At 40.5% G+C, this 17,687-nt stretch overlaps 1 protein-coding gene across 2 annotated transcripts in view; it reads right to left on the reverse strand.

The window, feature by feature from the left end:
* Positions 1-17,687, reverse strand: part of prkd3 (protein kinase D3) — a 28,577-nt gene that overhangs the window by 2,393 nt on the left and 8,497 nt on the right. Inside the window, exons 3-21 of one of the 2 annotated variants that reach the window (XM_077621287.1) lie at positions 14,335-14,473; positions 12,289-12,420; positions 11,801-11,958; positions 10,912-11,113; positions 10,759-10,836; positions 10,492-10,678; positions 10,220-10,343; positions 9,956-10,033; positions 7,352-7,628; positions 6,996-7,048; positions 6,814-6,886; positions 6,622-6,728; positions 6,389-6,550; positions 4,361-4,459; positions 4,011-4,278; positions 3,811-3,896; positions 3,136-3,719; positions 1,659-2,197; positions 1,147-1,342 (exon numbers count right to left, since the gene is read on the reverse strand). In XM_077621287.1, coding sequence (XP_077477413.1) covers positions 3,546-3,719; positions 3,811-3,896; positions 4,011-4,278; positions 4,361-4,459; positions 6,389-6,550; positions 6,622-6,728; positions 6,814-6,886; positions 6,996-7,048; positions 7,352-7,628; positions 9,956-10,033; positions 10,220-10,343; positions 10,492-10,678; positions 10,759-10,836; positions 10,912-11,113; positions 11,801-11,958; positions 12,289-12,420; positions 14,335-14,473 — 2,397 coding nt within the window. In that variant the 3' untranslated portion in view covers positions 1,147-1,342; positions 1,659-2,197; positions 3,136-3,545. Of the gene's footprint in view, positions 1-1,146; positions 1,343-1,658; positions 2,198-3,135; positions 3,720-3,810; positions 3,897-4,010; positions 4,279-4,360; positions 4,460-6,388; positions 6,551-6,621; positions 6,729-6,813; positions 6,887-6,995; positions 7,049-7,351; positions 7,629-9,955; positions 10,034-10,219; positions 10,344-10,491; positions 10,679-10,758; positions 10,837-10,911; positions 11,117-11,800; positions 11,959-12,288; positions 12,421-14,334; positions 14,474-17,687 lie in introns of both variants that reach the window. The other variant, XM_077621286.1, reaches the window with a different exon arrangement.

Consider the following 17,687-nt stretch of genomic DNA (forward strand, 5'->3'; position numbering starts at 1 on the left):
GGGGCTGTAAATGCTTTTTGGTTAGGCTTTAATACTTAAAAAAAATAAACATTGTTTTCATAATAACATGCATTAGTCAGTGGGAGGGGCAGGGGGCGGGGCTGTGAATACGTGTTGATTGGGCTTTCATACTTAAAAAAATACATTGTTTTCATCATAACGTGGATTAGTTAGTGGAGGGAGCTGTAAATACTTTCTGGCTGGGCTTTAATCCTTTAAAATACAGTATTGCACATTATGAACATTGTGATGACATGCACTTTAGTGTTTTTTACTTCTAGACATTTAAATGATACTTGGCAGTGGTGTGCCGTCAGGGCCTTCAAGGCTAGAAAAGAAGGAGGAAAGAAAGGAGGATGGATATTGTGCACAGGTAAAAAATGATTCTGGGTGCCCTGGGGGCACCAAAATTATGCCTGGCCTATCACAGGGTAAACACCACAAAGGACTGACCTGGATTCGAACCCAGGACCCCAAAGGCATGAGGTAGAGAGGGGCAATGCACTAACTACTTAGGCCACAGGTCCCTTGTAGAATCCATGTATATTAAAGAACCCACTGCTTCTCACAGGCTAAGCGAGCACCTGAGCTAATTCCCATTGGTAACATAAGAGTTTACAGCACCAGGTAGTCTCCCATCCAAGTATTAACCAGGCCCAACCCTGCTTAACTTCACTGCTTAACTTCACTGCTTAACTTCACTGCTTAACTTCACTGCTTAACTTCACTGCTTAACTTCACTGCTTAACTTCAGGTATATTCAGAGTAGTGTGCCACAAGGCCAACTAGGACATTAGATGTGATATTTTGAGTAGCACCTAAATAAGTGTTAGAAGAGAAAGTGTGGAATCCCACATTCCAGCCTTTTACTTGGAATTTTTTTACTTGGCCAAGTTCTAATTTGTTTTGTAGTTGGTGCTTTCTCTGCAAAAGTGAAGAGGCATACTGCACTATCTCCGATGACTGAGTCCAAGCATACCCCAACACGCAAAATGCATTTTCTTTTGAAGTGAACAGCATTTCTTAACCCGAAAAGATAAATGCCAAATGTTACATACAAAAATGGGGTCAAACATTTTGGAACACCCTGTATAAGTAAGAAATGAGCATTTGGAGAGCTGCCTTGTGGTGTAGAGGTTCACTCACCTCACTTTGGTGTGGGCAGGCATGGGTTCAATTCCCACTGATGGCTATATGATTGGGAGTGCTGATGGTTGATGGTTGATGTCCCTCTGGGTGCCCTATGACTGACTGGCAACCAGTCTAGGGTGTAGTTTGCCTTTCGCTTGACAATAGCTGAGTTGGGCTCCAGCAACCCCTGCAACCCTTTCAAGGATGGGTGCTATGGAACATGAATGGATGGAGGATTTTTAGTCTGGACCATTAATAGACATGTTATGGTGCTTCACTCTACCACAATCACTATAGAAAATAATACCATAAATTAAAATAGACATATATAATGGATGTTCATAACATTCACACATTGTTATGAATTTTATTAAATTGCGCAGTGATAACCATGTATGCAAATTTCTTTCCAACCAGATGGGGGAGACATTAGACTGTATAGTCAATAGAATTTTACAGTTACTGCAGAAGCCCTCTTTACCTACTTCAAATGTATTATTTCATTTAAATGACTGCGTGAAAATTACCTGATATTTTTAGTTGGAATGTTTGGCTTTCCCAGTCAAAAGTGCAAGTTGATTCAAAGTAGTATTTTGTGTAGATGAGTCTCAAGTGTAGAAGGCGTTTTCGTCACAGGGGTAATGGGGTCATTTTGGCCAGCAAAGTTCACATCTTGAAAGAATTCAAGTGAGCAGATAAAAGGCGGACAGTACTGGAGAAAGTCACTCGAGAGAAATACAACTTTTTTCCCCCTCAACTTCTCAACCGTGGTTAGTCTGAGTTTGGCCCGCTGCATTTAGTGGTCATTGCAAAAACCATCAGAGGACATTTTTTTTTTTAAAAAGAGAAAAGTTGAATAGATTAATCACAACTGTCCAAATCACTGTAATTTCTTACTGCAGCAGTTGGATGCACATTTGATACTTAAGGGGTCCCATGATAGCATTTATCATGTAAAATTTCAAAGACCCCACAAACCCCCACATTGCAGTCAACCTCTTTCAACATGTCATTATTCCCTTGCGGTGAGAGACTGTCCCGGAATCACATCCATCTGTTCAGGAACCTGTGACATGAGGCGAGAGAGAGAGAAAGAAAGTGAAGAGAACAACAACAAAAAAACATTATATTCACAATGATAAAATTCAGAAACAGTACAAAAACCAAACAGATAGTAGCTTGTGCTGTGTATGTTATGGTAAGCTATTTTTTCCTCAATTAAGATTAGACACACGAGAATGAGATGTTTAAAACTGTATTGACTTGCTTCTCAGATTGAAAGTTTTAATTTGAATCTTATGCATAGAAAAAAAAAACTTTGGCCAATCCAGCGGCATCAGACATAGAAAAGATTTCAAATTGGAAATCCAGAATCACAAGTGCAGAGTGAACGACAATACTGCTGTAAACTAATCTGCCATTGTGAACCTTCCAATACTGCACTAAAATGCATAATTCAGACATCAACATCATACACACAAGGGGTGGTTTTGTTCCATGTGGCACCTCTGCTCTCTGCAGCTAACCACAGAGCATTAAAAAAAACATATCCCATAAATGGATGTTTACAGGGTTTAAAATAGTAAAAATGAACACAATGCTCACATTGCTGGTTTGAGACTAACTCTCAATTCAAAAAGGTCCTTGTGTAAAATTGCATGTATGGACTTATTATGCCTTTGGGGTTCATAGTACTCCAGAAGACCATTTTTCCAATGAAAAAAAAACATTTTCAGGCACTCATCATGAGCTCAAGCGGCTAGTTTTCACGGACGTGCCCTCTGTAGCAGCAAATGGAGTTTCTGTTCCATAGGAATGTTCAATGCAATATAGTGCAAAACATCACCAGAATTACTAAATACATTAAAGCAATATACAAAAATACACACCGTTCTTCCAGTTTCACGCCAAAGGACTGTCTCACAAATCGTTTGGAAATGAGAATTTACAGTACGTGTGATAAATTCTCACTACCCCGAATCCCTTCCGAAAAGTGCCCTTTACCTCTGGGATGAGCTTCGTCTCTCGACGTCCATCTCTTCACACATAAACAAGAACAGAAGCATATTATTAATAAAAATGAACCACCACTGTTCAAAAAAAAGACAATCAAGTTTCTCTTGGTAAGATTGTCATTACATCCATGGAATGTGTTGGTATATTGCAAAATGTTCATCTCTCTTTAGTTTCTGTGTGTTTTTCACTGGCGTGTATCCTCAGCTTATGACTTGTAGGAGTGCAGCATGCTACAAACTTTGGCTTTTCCACGCCTGATGAGCATGTCTGTTTCCACAGAAAACAGTTTTGGATGTTAGGGCCAAGGGGGGGGGGGACCTATAGCTCCTAAAGTTTGAAGCAAAACGTCCCCTGCGGTTTTCCTGAATGAATACTTGTGCTTCAAGTCCCGCGTGCCGCTAAGGATCCTCGTCCATGTCATCCAGGTTGGGTGCCATGATGAAGTGTTTGGGGTAAACAAGACTGTTCTCGTCGGCGTACTCCTCCCAGCGTGCGTCGTCGCTCTCGTGGGTGATGTAGCGTTCGCCTCGTCGCGTCTCAAAGTCCCTGAGGTCCAACCACGTTTGATAATCCTGAAGGGATAAAAAGCATATTAGTCAGAAAAAGAGAGTTCAAATATATAAAAACATAATCGTGTTAAGTGATATAGAATATAAATGTCACCTGCAACCAAGGATGACTGAGACACTTGTCGACACTGTACCTCTTTCTCATCTTCACTTGGAGGAGATTATTGATCAGATCAGTGGCTGTGACAATCAATGATTGTTTATAGACTGCGTCAGTATGTAGTTTTTTTTTTTTAAAGATCTAATTAATTTGTTTATCATGATGATTTACAGGAAGCATGGAGTGTTTGTTACCTTCTGCCGAGATGTCCTTCCAAGGCATAGGAGGATACATAAAGGCAGCGTTCTGAATCTGGTCGTTGATGTCCTCGTCCTCGTTGAAGGGGAAAGTCCCGCTCAAGCTAACGTACACGATAACACCCACGGACCACATGTCCAACGAGCGATTGTAGCCTTTACTGCGCAGGACCTCCGGAGCCAGGTAAGCCGGAGTGCCCACGACCGATCGTCGGAAAGACTTCTCACCAATGATGCGGGCGAAGCCGAAGTCACACAGCTTTACCTGGAAGACAGGAGAGAGAGAGAGCGCTGCCTTAATGCGTGTATGCATTCGTTCACGTGTGTACACCAGCGCTGTCTTTTACCTGCGGAAAAGGTTCTGCCGAGGCCAACAGTACATTCTCGGGCTTCAGGTCACAGTGAACTATGTTTTTGAAGTGCAGATGTCGCAAGGCCACAAGAATCTATGAAGAAAGGCACATTATTATTACAGTAGTATCCCTACTTATAAAGTCCTCTACATACAATATTTTCAGGTTACTAAAGGCTTCAATGGGAAAGTTGTTTCTGGATAAGAAAAAAATCCTTGTGGACTCCAAAAAAAAATATTTTAATGGTTTATTTAATAATTGTCTTTTAGTTTTAGTGTATAGTTCCATAGAAAACTGGTATACTTTTATCTTTTTTTTATAGTGTCAAAGTGGCAGCCCGGGGGACAAATCTGGCCCACTGCATCATTTTGTGTGGCCCGGGAAAGTAAATCATGAGTGCCGACTTTCTGTTTTAGGATCAAATTAAAATGGAGAGTATAGATGTATATTAAATTTTCTGATTTTCCCCCTTTTAAATCAATAATTGTAATTTTATAATCCATTTTTTCTGTGTTTTTAGTTCAAAAATCATTTTGTAAAATCTAAAAATATATAAAAAAGCTAAAATAAACATAGTTTTAGATCTATAAAAAAACTGAATATTCATGGGTTTTAATCCAGTTCTTTTAATCCATTTATTAAAAACAATTCTAAATATTATATCTAAAATGGTCCGGCCCACATGAAATAGAAGTGACGTTAACGTGGCCCGCGAACCAACCCGAGTCTGACACCCCTGGTTTAAGGGTTAGTGGTATTTTGGACCCCGAAACAGATGAAGCATTTACAATACAAAATTCGACTGGAAGTTCACGTTACAAAACAGCTTCTGCAGGAATTAATTTCAGAAGTCTGCTGCATTTTTTAAAAAGCAAAGATTTGACCTCAAAAGCTATGGGGAGGAAACAACCTTTATGGCCAGAACAGATCCTGTGCCATGCATATTATCTTCTTACATGCCGCCATGTGGAAAAGTGAAGGCATAATCATGTGTAGCAATACTTTTATCTTGACTAATGCCTCACACTATGTCATTTCATCACCACGTCTGTGTGCATGAGGCAACCCTTCCAGCGTGACCATCCGTGGCCTGCTTCCAAAACCGCAGCGCGTCTATGCTGACTCTGGCTAGGACAAACGTTCTGCTGGCCACATCAGAGCCAGACCTGCCGCGGCTAATGCACCCCTGTTTAGAACTGTTCGAAATTCACCGAGGCCCAGAAGCCCACCGTTCTTCTAATCAGGCCAAAAAAAGATCCGCACGCGGGGGCCAGTAATCCACAGCCAGGGAGGAGGCTCTGATGCCCCGCTGACTGTTTTCATAAACAATTCCTCACAATCAGATCGCCACAAGAATCAACTGGCCTGGAGTTTTGATTACAGGCTTGTGTGTGGTGAGATAATTCAAGCCATAAACAGATAGACAAGCCAAGCAAAATGCAAGTGTCTTCAGAGCCACAAAAATTGAAAGCATTTATGTCATCCGAAACTGACAATTTCTTCCCAAGGGCTGTCACCATACTCAACTCAAGTTCTGCACCTAGGACCTAATCAAGATTTATTACTACTACTTGTACTGCTTATTTATTATGTTGACCATGTATTTATCTATTCATATTTATTGATTATTTATTTAGTGTTAGTATACATTGATTATCTATGCATTTTGTTTGTTGTTGAGTCCAGACTCAGTGAGTGATGTGCTGCTCTCAACAACGTATTTACTGATTATTAATTCGTCTGTTTGTTGTTGTTATTTGTGCAGTACATGGTGAAAGCTTTAAGTCTCATACTTGTATAATGACAATAAAAGCATTCAATTCGATATTGCAATATCCAATGTGGGGCTCCAGTTTTTTTTACCTAGGTCTACAATGTCTTGTGTGTCTTGTATCTGACTTGCTACTGCGACCAAGAAATTTCCTGAAAACGTGATGAAATAAAGTTCTAACCTAACCTAATGACGACTGGAATCTTGAATGTATAAAAGACGGGGGGAAAAAAGGTTTTCTGATGACAAACCTGCGTCACTAAGAACTTGGTGATTCGTTCAGGCAGTTTGCTCTTTTCGCTCGACAGGATCATTTCCAGCATGTCACCGTGCAGCTTCTCCATCACGACAAACACACGTTCCGGTGTCTCAAACATGCATTCCAGGTTGACAATTCCTGGGTGATGGAGATTCTGAAAATAGAGCAGGTAGAACTTAAAAAAAAACAGATAGAAAATGATATACTGTCATTTGTGACATTCACCTGCAAAATGGCCACCTCATTCCTAAGTTGGCTCTCTTGCTTAGTAGGAAATCTCATCTTGTCAATAATCTTTATAGCTACATCTCGGCCACTCTTTCTGTGTTTACCTAAAAAATTGCATTTTTTTTAAAGGATGCAATTTTATGTACAACATGAAATGTAGAATTTGGGAAAAGCCCAGCTCAGGCTTACCTCCATACACAATACCAAACTGCCCTGATCCCAGCACTTCATCTGAGAATATTTGGTAGACCGAGGCAATATCCTGTTTAAAAAGACCAAAGCACAAATTTCAGCGACTTCCACTGTATTTGAATACAAGCATAAATGGAAGTTGTGCAATTTGGCTAGTACAACACAAAAGAAAAACTCACCACATTTTCTTGAATTTGGCAGTTGGACACGGATATGCTGATGGACAGCTCTCCTGAAAAGGGGAAAGACGTCATTAACTACACATAGTGGTCTCGGAATCGTTAGGTCATGACAAGCAAAAGATAAATAGCTCGCATAGAATCATCAACCTCATTTCACGAAGCCATTTATTACGTCATAAACTGGCTTTCTTAAGAGTGAGCCTATGGTGCAAATATGCACTGTTTCATGACAGAAGATTTTGGAAACTCGGTGGTGCCGAATACCAAAAGAAAAGCAGGAGAAAGTAATGGGGTGATGAAAGTTGAAAGGAAAAAAAAAAAAAGGATAATTTCTTTCCACAGGTTAAACTTACTATGATCTTTTCCCGAGCCTGCAAGACTTGCCAGACTTGGCTGAGGTGTGACCGGCATTAGGGCCTGCCTGATGGCTTTCTCCCAGCCTTCAGCCACCTCCACGCCCACCCCCGAGGCAGCCAAAACGGGGCTGTGATAGTGATTGCCGTTGTTCTCCCCTACGTAGTAGACCATGGTGGCGGTGATGATCTCAAAGCAGTGTGGGTTGCTTCCTTGGGCCAAGTGATTGTAGTCTCTGCACTGCTCTACCTGGAGAATTTCAGACAAAGGGATTTCCTACAAGAGAGACAGGAGAGACTTTGTCAACACAAAATTTATGCAACTCTAATTTCTGCTGCATTGTCAAGCTGATGGGGAGAAATTCAAAGTGACATTATTTTTTTCTTCAACCCCCCAAAAAACTAAATTTCTTTGTTAAATGAGTAAGGATAAAACTCCACCATATGCCCATTGAATAATGGTAATTAAATTTAAAAAAAATTGGAGGCCAATTGTTCTTGCTGGAATTGCACGACAATGACGAGGAATGCACTGTACCGTATTTTGCCGTTTAATATACCGCCCCCCCCCCATTTAATAATATACCCGGGTATATTAAATGGCGCACAAACGGGAAGGTACGATCCACTAAGCACTCTTTATGCCGTGATGGGGTGCATCAACGTTTTGCAGACTAAAACTACTTAATGCTGAGGTTAAAACTTCTTACTGCTGAATAAAGTCTGACTTGGAAATTTAATGAACTTAAGCATCTATAATTATGCCCCCATGAACAACATACAAATCTTGCCAAAAAAGCAGAGTTGCCGTTTAATATACCCGGGTATATTAAACGGCGCACAAACGGGAGGCTCAAAAAAGCAAAAATCATTTAATATACCCGGGTATATTAAACAGCAAAATACGGTAATTCTGAAATTGAAAAATAAATTATTATTAGAAGATAAAATCTGCTTACAATTTAAATACAGAGAAAGAAAGAAACAGTTAAGCCTGGAAACAATAGGAGAAAAATAGGCTGTAAACTCACACATTCCACTCGATTGTATTAGTTATTCCACTGTAGCAGTCTCAGTGTTGATAATGTAGCGCACGCAGTCCCACCCTGACTTCTCCTCACCCTTCCTTTCTTTCTTATGAACACCTCAGAGTCAGAGTCAACTTTAAAAGTCCCCCCCAACTCCCCCATATTCACTGTCAAATCAAAGCAAGGAGGGAGGGCTAAATAATGCAAAGCCAGAGAGGTTTGAACCAATCTGCACTTGCGGAGGCACACGCTGTCCCCTTCCGCGTGGCTCACCACAGAGTATCAGATGAAGTGCTTGCGGTTAGCGGGACCGGGTCACGTGAACGGAGCTGAAGCGCTCTCGTCGCCTGATTACAAGGCACGGCAAGCCAGAGGCCTCATCTGAGCGCGAGCCGCAGGAACTACCGTCCCAAAGGGCGGTGCATTAGCGGGCGCGCTTGACATAGACAGAGGTCAATCCAGACGAGACAAACAGAAGCCCCTTTACCCCATAAAAGAGAAAACCACAAGTACAGGGGTCTCGTCTCCAAATGAGGGGGCATTATGACTTCCAAGTGAGCCACGCGAGCGACAGCCAGTAATCAGATTAAAAGCATCAAGCAAAGAGAGGGTACAGAAAAGTGGCCACATGCTGATGAGCAACAGGATAGAGGATCTGTGTTAAATTATAGGAATACGCTGAAGATATATTGCCACTTCAGTATCTGGAAAACCGGGAAAATCAAGGGTTTTGAGTCCTTTTGCCATTCAGTTAAATGAGAAAGCTTTTGACCAAGGGTGTACTTTAGAAAGGGCATGTGGAATGTATATAATACCTTCGCAATCTAATTACATGCAATACACAATCTTTATCACAAAAGCGATCGTAACTTCAACAAATATACGAATCATTTTCTGTTTCACATATCATCACAAGGGGTGCTGGATTCGAGATACAATCTGACATAATTTAATTCAAAAAATACCTGCTTAAGAGTGTGACAAGAGGAAGCAGCATTCTACGCACTGCATCACAAATCTCGCCACAGCACAAAGCGTTGTCTTCAAGCATACACAATGACATAAACAATAAAATAAAAACACCCCAGACACCCAGTGGACAGCCATCAACCCACATTTGGAAGTATTTAACTTGCAGCACCCTCGCGGTGGGTAATTACTGTGCTATTAAGCTCTTGTGGCGCTGTAATCATCAAGTGGTGAGCAGGAAATGGCCCACAATTGCTTTTAGGTTGAAAAAAAAAACTTGATTGAAAGCCTTAATGATCAGGCAAATTTGACATTATTATAGGTAGACGGAGGTCACTGCACTAAGTCATATTATCCCATCTAAATGAAGTTATAGCTGTTAATGAACAACTCCCAACTACTTATAATATGAGCTTTTTTTTTTACATTAAGCTAGTCCAAGTATCAGGCATCCATACATATTTAGATTTCCAAAAGGGACACAAATAAGAGTATTTTAACATATTTAAGGTTTATATATAGGGAGTACATTTCAGCTTGAATTTGAAACTGTACCGTAATCGGTTTATTTTGCAATTTTCTTCTCTATCGTGATAATTTCGCTTACTTTGTAAAACTTGGCTCCTGTGTCATTCTGAAAGAGACTCAGACTTTTGCTGTCCAGCCGCCAGTAATGTCTTTTCCTCTGTTCCAAAGAAAGCAGAATGAAAGTTTAGTGCACAAAGAAAAATAGACAGTATTAATCTCCAATGTATCCTCAAATGAATATTGCTGAATTTTAATACTTGACATTTTTCATTTTAAATTTTTTAGTGCTGCTAGGTGCAGAACAAAATGTAATTCAGCACAAGACATTGTTGAATAGTCTTACCAAGTTGTCTCTGCTGGTATAATGAACCATCCAGCCCTCCTTCACCACAGTGGAACTCCGCCTTTTGGTATGTTTGATTGACTGGACCACCCGCATTAGTGGGATGTTAGTGCTTGTAGAGGGGCTATAGACGAGAACATTAAAAGTTGACTTTAAAAAAATAAATAACTTGGTATTAAAAAAAAAAAAGAAAAAAAAAAAAGGTATAACACAATATGTGAATTGGTCAGATTACAATATTCAAACCACGCTTAAGCATCATACCCACATACCTAATAGCCTTAATAGGTTCTTCATCTTTTTCTCGGTCTAAGAAAGGGGAATCCATGTCGAACATTCGCTCCTCAGGAGTGGAGAGTTCCTCAGAGTCATCCAGTCCACGGCTGCCTTCCATATCACTGCTGTCCACTTCCATTGTATCCAGAGCGTTATCGGACTCTGGCCCGGGGCTGGCTGGCTCTACGCGCATACATAAAGTTGTGCATATTCAACTTTTTATTTACTCTACCTCGAATGCAACAGATTGAGATTAACTTTACCTCCGTTAAAATCCACCTCACCCAAACAGTCTCTTGGTACCTTTGAAGCACACCGCTTATGGCAATTGAACCTGCAATCTGGTAAAATGCATTGCAAAAACATTGGCATTAATTGATAGCAAAGAAACCATAAACTGCAAAACAGATTCTTACCTTTGCACTGCATTCCCTGACGAAAGATTCCCTTGAGTAGACGCTTGCAGTACTGGCAGATAGTGGGTCGAGTGTAGGTGTGAATGGCAAAGGTGTGAGGCACCTTGACCCGACCCAGAACCATCTTCTCCATCCAGATAGGCCTGCCGCTCCAGGACAGGATCCTCTTTCCTGCTTCTTGATGAGACCTCTGTGGCTGCTGCTGCTGTAAATACAGTTCATTCATTCTTCAGATCACAAGTACAGTAATCCCTCGAATATCGCGGTTAATGTAGACCAGACATGGCCACGGAAAGTAGGGTCACCCCTATTACCGTATTTTGGCGCACAAACGGGAAGGTACGATCCACTACACACTCTTTATGCCGTGACGGGGTGCATCAACGTTTTACAGACTAAAACTACTTACTGCTCAGGTTAAAACTACTTACTGCTGAATAAAGTCTGACTTGGAATTTTAATGAATTTATGTATAATTCTGCCCCCATGAAAACCATACAAATCTTGCCAAAAAAGCTGAGTTGCCGTTTAATATACCCGGGTATATTAAACGGCAGGGGTATATTAAATGGCGCACAAACGGGAGGCTCAAAAAAGCAAAAATCATTTATTATATCCGGGTATATTAAAACGGCAAAATACGGTATAACTTTTTTTTTTCAGTGCCGAGTCTTAGTAGCTAAAGTGGCTTCTGCTTAAGAGTTTCACTGTGGATTTTCACATTTTTATGAACGTTAAAAAACTGTTTAAAAAAATAATAATAATTAGTAGAAAAAAATCGCAAAGTAGTGAAGACGCGATAATCGAGGGATTACTGTAATTGCAAAAATAAACCTAAAACAGAAATCGCACAGTGGTTATAGCTTGGAACTTCAAAAAGGTAACCCACCTCATCCACGAGAACAGCAGCAGTTTCGGCAGGTGCGGGTCGAGGAACGGCGAGCGATGGTCCCGGCAGCGAGACATTGGACAATCTCCTCTTCCTCACGCCAGTACAGTTATTGGGAATTTTAAAGGCGCAGCGCTTGTGGTAGTTTAGCCCACATCCTGACACATAAGCAAAAATGATCTTAGAAATTTTACAAAGTGACACACAGGGGCAGAAATTTAAATCAGCCACAAAACGGCCCTGCAGATAAATTGCTTTACATTACAGCTACAGAATTGAAATCTCCCGTAACAGACATCAAATGAGCTTTTATGAAATAGTTTTGAAATTAAATGTACGGCAGCACGCCAATTAGCTGAAAGAACATGTCACCGGTCCAGTAAAATTTATTGAAAAGTGCAACATGTAAAGTACAGTTTAGAGTTTGTGCATGTTTGCAATGATATGCCATTAAAATTGCTGTTTGCGTGCGGATGTCCGTGTCCAACCTTCACATTTGAGCCCCTGGCGAACAAGACCCCATAGCATCTCCCCGCAGTAGTCGCAAAAGGTGGGAGCTTTGTAGGAGTGGACATAGAGGGCATGGGGTCGAATCTGGAAGTCTTCAACTGTGGCTTGGGCTAAAACGACAGTAAAATGATGCACCCAAACTTAAACATCAAAGCAAACTAAAAGATGAGAAAACATAAAATGACAAAGGAGAGAGAAAGGGAGAAAAAAGTCTCAGTATCAACAATGCTGACAGCAAATTTAAATGCCGTAAATGCAAATCAGAGGAATGGTTTGTCTGCAATGTCTAAACTTTTACAGTAGAGGGCATTATATCTATACAATGTCAATAGACATTTCAATAATAAGGGGACAGAATCCAGAGAAATAGAATACAATCATCAATACATTGTTATTTATAATCCAAAGGAGGTGTGGATATCTCCATTTCCTCTTCCTCTATGTCAGTTTTTCTTATTTTAAGTGAACAATGAGATCATTGGCAGCAAGAGTTGGATAGTCATGTGAATACGTGACTCATAAAAACGAGATGATGTGTAAGATTGCAATGTGACGGTTGCCTCCAAAACTTATTTCCTAACGTAAAGACACGGGCGGCTGCATTTTTAATCAAAACTTTATCGCCTTAATAAGGTGAAGCATAGTAGAACGACAATCAAATAACTTGGTCATTATAGTGGACAGCTATTCAAAAGTTGACATATAAAACCTATTCGTTGCAAAATACGGCTCAAAGTGAACAGTTTGGTAACATTTCACGGATAAAATGAAAAGCGCCATTCATGAGCGACACTTACATAAAACAACCGGATGATTCTTCTTCTGCGCTATTACACAAATGTTGTCAAGTTAATTTAACACTGACGATCATTCCATGTATTATTTAAGAAGTTGTTTTGGAATCACATCTTCTAAGGATAGCCTACTACATTTTTCATTCAGAAGCCACAAATTCCCATTGAAAACACAGTTACTCATGACAAACTCCATATTTATTACTAACGCTTACGATCCATGTCGTAGTGAAGCACTATTGCACACGCTTTGGTGGTAAATGAGGAACTTTTGAAAATTGGGTGGCAGATGTCGTGAGTGGAAACCCAGGAGAAAAAAAAGAGACAATTAGTCAAGCTAAACCGCAAACCTCGTGGGCCCACATGGCTTTTGCAGTGTGCGCTGTGATCAGGGCCAGCCTGCATATCAGAGCATGTTTACACACCACGGGCCTACTACAATCACTTATTTCTGGAAAAACAAGTCCTCCTCTTTTGAGCCGGGAGCCAAGAAAAAGCCACTTCTGCTTTTCTTGCCGCGAATTATATTCCTCGTCTCGTTCGCTCAAAGCCACAAGATTCAACAGCAGGTTGGTTAAAAAACAGATGGATGATCACAAAAGACAAATTACCGAGCATCAAGGATAATATTTTCTGTAATTTTGTTTTTTTTTTACTTTATATACCGACCGGTTTTACTCCACCAGTGTCTCCCACATGCAGATGGTTTTGACAAGGTGAAAAGAAAGAAAGGAGGCTTGTAACAAAACAACAAAGGGTGACAAAAGGCAGCACTAGAAAAACACAGACAGTGAGAAACAAAAAGGAAGTTCTCTTGTCTACATTCCTCAGCCTTGAAGCCTAAAGTATTCTCAGATCCTGAAACCATATGATTGCTACCTGCCTAAAATCTTGCTCTGTGAATTGGATTTTACGGTATTCAGCTTAGAGCATTTATTGTAATAGACTGTACTGTATTTGTGTCTCTGCATTTCACTGTAATGTGATTCATTCAAGCACAGAAAAATATGACTAACCAACACAAAGGTAAATTGTGTGACAATGGATTCAAATAAATCCTGCAAATAGTATCACAAAAAGTAGGAAGGTCCGTCAGTTGATTTACCGGGAATCATATCACTGATAACAAAAATATTATGGGAGCGATCCAGTAGTGGATAGCAATTTTTTTAGAGCTTTTACAATTTGGATGCATTTTACGCAAAACAAGTTTTCAGACGGGATACATACCGGAGAGCACCACCTCAATAAGGTCTCCCTCGTGGATGTCTTCTGCTGAGGTCAACCTTTGCAGGATGTTTTCATCGTTCAGGTCGTGGCGGAATAGCAGGATCTTGTCGTACATGCCAAAGAAGCCACACTCTGGGAACTGACAAGAAGTGAAAAGAAAGGTCACACACAGCTTGCTCATAAGGCTGAGGTAGCAAAAAAAATAATAATAATAAGTAGACAGACTAGAGCAGGGGTGTCAGACTCTGGTTGGTTCGCAGGCCGCTTTAACGTCAACTTGATTTCACGTGGGCCGGACCATTTTAGATATATTTAGATTTTTTTTATATAAATGGATTAAAAGAACTGGATTAAAAGCCCTGAATATTCAGGTTTTTTATAGATCTAAAACAATGTTTATTTTAGCTTTTTTAAAACATATTTCTAGATTTTACAAAATGAATTTTGAACTAAAAACACAGAAAAAAAATGGATTAAAAAAATACAATTATTGATTTAAAAAGGGGGAAAATCAGGAAATATAATATACATCTATACTCTTCATTTTAATTTGATCCTAAAACAGAAAGTCGGCACTCATGATTTACTTTCCCGGGCCACACAAAATCATGTGGCAGGCCAGATTTGGCCCCCGGGCCGCCACTTTGACACATGTGGCCTAGAGGAAGAGGTAAATATCTAGTAGTGGAGAATCACATTTGACAACTGATTTTAAGTCAGTGATAGGTACCGACTCATTCCATGACTAACTGAAGGAATGCATCATGATGTCAGTTTATCATTTTTGAACAACACTGTTTTGCCAATCTCCAATTTTTTTTAATGATTTTTGCCCACATTCCCTTTCATTGATAAATGAAAATAAAAATCCTTTCTGAAGACAGAAGAATCTTGTTTCAAGGATGGGGGGATAGGATGTGGTAGCAGATGAAAACCAGATGGTTGTTTGAAATTGTCCTGAATCAGTGGTATTCAGGAGTAAATCCAGGGCGCTTTGATGATGATTTGAGCTTCATTTAAATACTGTGCCAAGCAGAGTGTCACTAGGGGATCGAACATCTGTTTCCCGGCGAACCGGGGTCGCACACAATGGGCCCCCCCTGACAATGCAAGTGTCAGGGTTGGCACTGACTATGCGAACTCTGCGTGTTTAAGACACCTGCAAGTTCATAGCTGCCAAAACGCAAAAACTGAGAAAAATGGAAATATTTGTGTATCACAGGCATGAATCACCAAAGCTGAAGGACTGAACTATCACAATGGAAAATGTGATGAGTTTACAATTTGTCCTTTTTTTTAGATTTGAAAAGGATCTGGATTCAAATCAAACATGCAATACCTGCAAGAAAAACCCAAATTCTTTCAGGCCTGCTGATTACAGTACCATCATTTTGAAAGTCCCGGCACCCGGTCGTTTCGTCGACTGATGTTTGGTCGACGGACGTATTGTCGACGGACAGTTCGCAGAACGGACGTTTCGTCGGCCGGACGTATGGTCGAACGGACATTTGGTTGACGGATTCGCCGCCGGACAGGACGTCGAACGGACGTTTCGTCGCCGGGTTCGCTCGCTCTCAAAATTATAATCATGAGAGAGTTTACTGTTGAAAGCGATCAACCAGGTAATCTCTCGCTCTCAAAATTATAATCATGAGAGAGAGACTTTGTAAATGTCAGAGCATTATTATCAAAATTATCAATAAGTTGCGTATTATTGGCGTGTGTACATTCGCTCGCTCGCCCCGCCCCCGGAACTGCTCGTATTGGCGTGCGTGTACATTTTTTCAAACTACGGCCCACGAGCCATATACGGTCCGTTAGGTTGAAATATCAAAATTATCAATAAGAGCATTCATTTAACACATCGGTCCAGGGACAGAGTGTCCATCGACCAAACGTCAGTCGACGAAACGACCGGTCACGGAAAGTCTCTATCAAATTAGTCCCACAAAGAACAAATTAAAAGAACTAATCCCTTTACTGTAGGGCAGACAGGTGAAGTCATCTTTCTCATAACAACTCATTGCTCTCATCAACATCCAGTACCTACAGAACACATCCTTACTTCATGACCCACTGAAATGATCAGTACCGTTCACCATCATAAACCTTTAACACTTAAAAGTTGTTTGCAAAGAGCTTAGTTGTGCATCCTTCCTGCGGCGACTCCTCTCTCACAGAGGTTTTCACTCGGGTGAAATGCCATCTTTCAAATCCGTTCACACTCACGTACACATACACACAAACTGTCAACACCTCTTCGGTGGAAACATTTCCACAGAAAACAAGTCTGACTCTACACCAACAGAATCTGCAGGGTGCGAGGGAAGAGGACAATTCTTTTGTTCCATACCTCATCAAACCAAGTGGAAGCCAGGGGTGCGAGAACAATAGACTGGCTAGTTTGCGACGCATTCCATCATTGCGTACCTGCATGCATAGTGGGGTCACATGTTGCTTCCTTCCTGGATATAATAGGACCAGGTGGAAAGCAAATAGTTGTGATCATCTCTCATGCAGCCTCACCAACACAGAGTTGTATAAAATGTATTTTGTCTATCATTTTCGGAACCGCTTTATCCTCATTAGGGTCGTGGGGGGTGCTGGAGCCTATCCCAGCTGAGGCGGGGGACACTTTCACCCATACCTAAGGCGACCTCCACCTTTAAACGCATGGCCTCTTTCCCTCATTCTGTCGGAAACAACTTCCTTGACTGACAGTATCTTTACAAAATTGTACGTGGAGCCTCAAAATTCAGCTCAAACCAGCTTAAGTAACACCAACAGCACATGCAGTGTGTTAAGAGCGTACACACAATTTAGCCCCTGATGTTGCTAAATTAAGTCTCTGGTGTGTTGTTTCAAGACAAATTAACAGAACAGAGGCAAAATCGCAGGAACAATTCAGAACATTTCTGCACAACATGCACTATCCTTCCACAGTCTTCTTATTGAATGAACTGGGATGATGTTCAATAGGGAAACATTGAACAAGTCAGAAGTGAAAGACTTTAATTCATGTATTTAGCTAGCAGTGCAGTGATTTAAGAATATCACAAGATCCGTGTGATTCAAGGTGCTATTTCCAGATAAAGATACATCTGTTCATTGACTGATGGTATTTCCTTTCAAGTGGTAATGTTTGAACCATTTTTTTCCTTTTGTGTTTTTAGTTCTAAAAGCGTTTTGTAAAATCTAAAAATAAATACAAATATTTTCAGTTTTCCACTTATAAAAAAAAACATGATTAAAAAGACATTTCCATTACTAAGAAAAAAAGCTCAAATAAACAGTGTTAGATCTATAAAAACAGACTATTTAGGGCTTTCGATTCAGTTCTTTTAATCCAATTT

This window comes from Stigmatopora argus, chromosome 15, assembly GCF_051989625.1.
Source record: "Stigmatopora argus isolate UIUO_Sarg chromosome 15, RoL_Sarg_1.0, whole genome shotgun sequence".
NCBI lineage: Eukaryota > Metazoa > Chordata > Actinopteri > Syngnathiformes > Syngnathidae > Stigmatopora > Stigmatopora argus.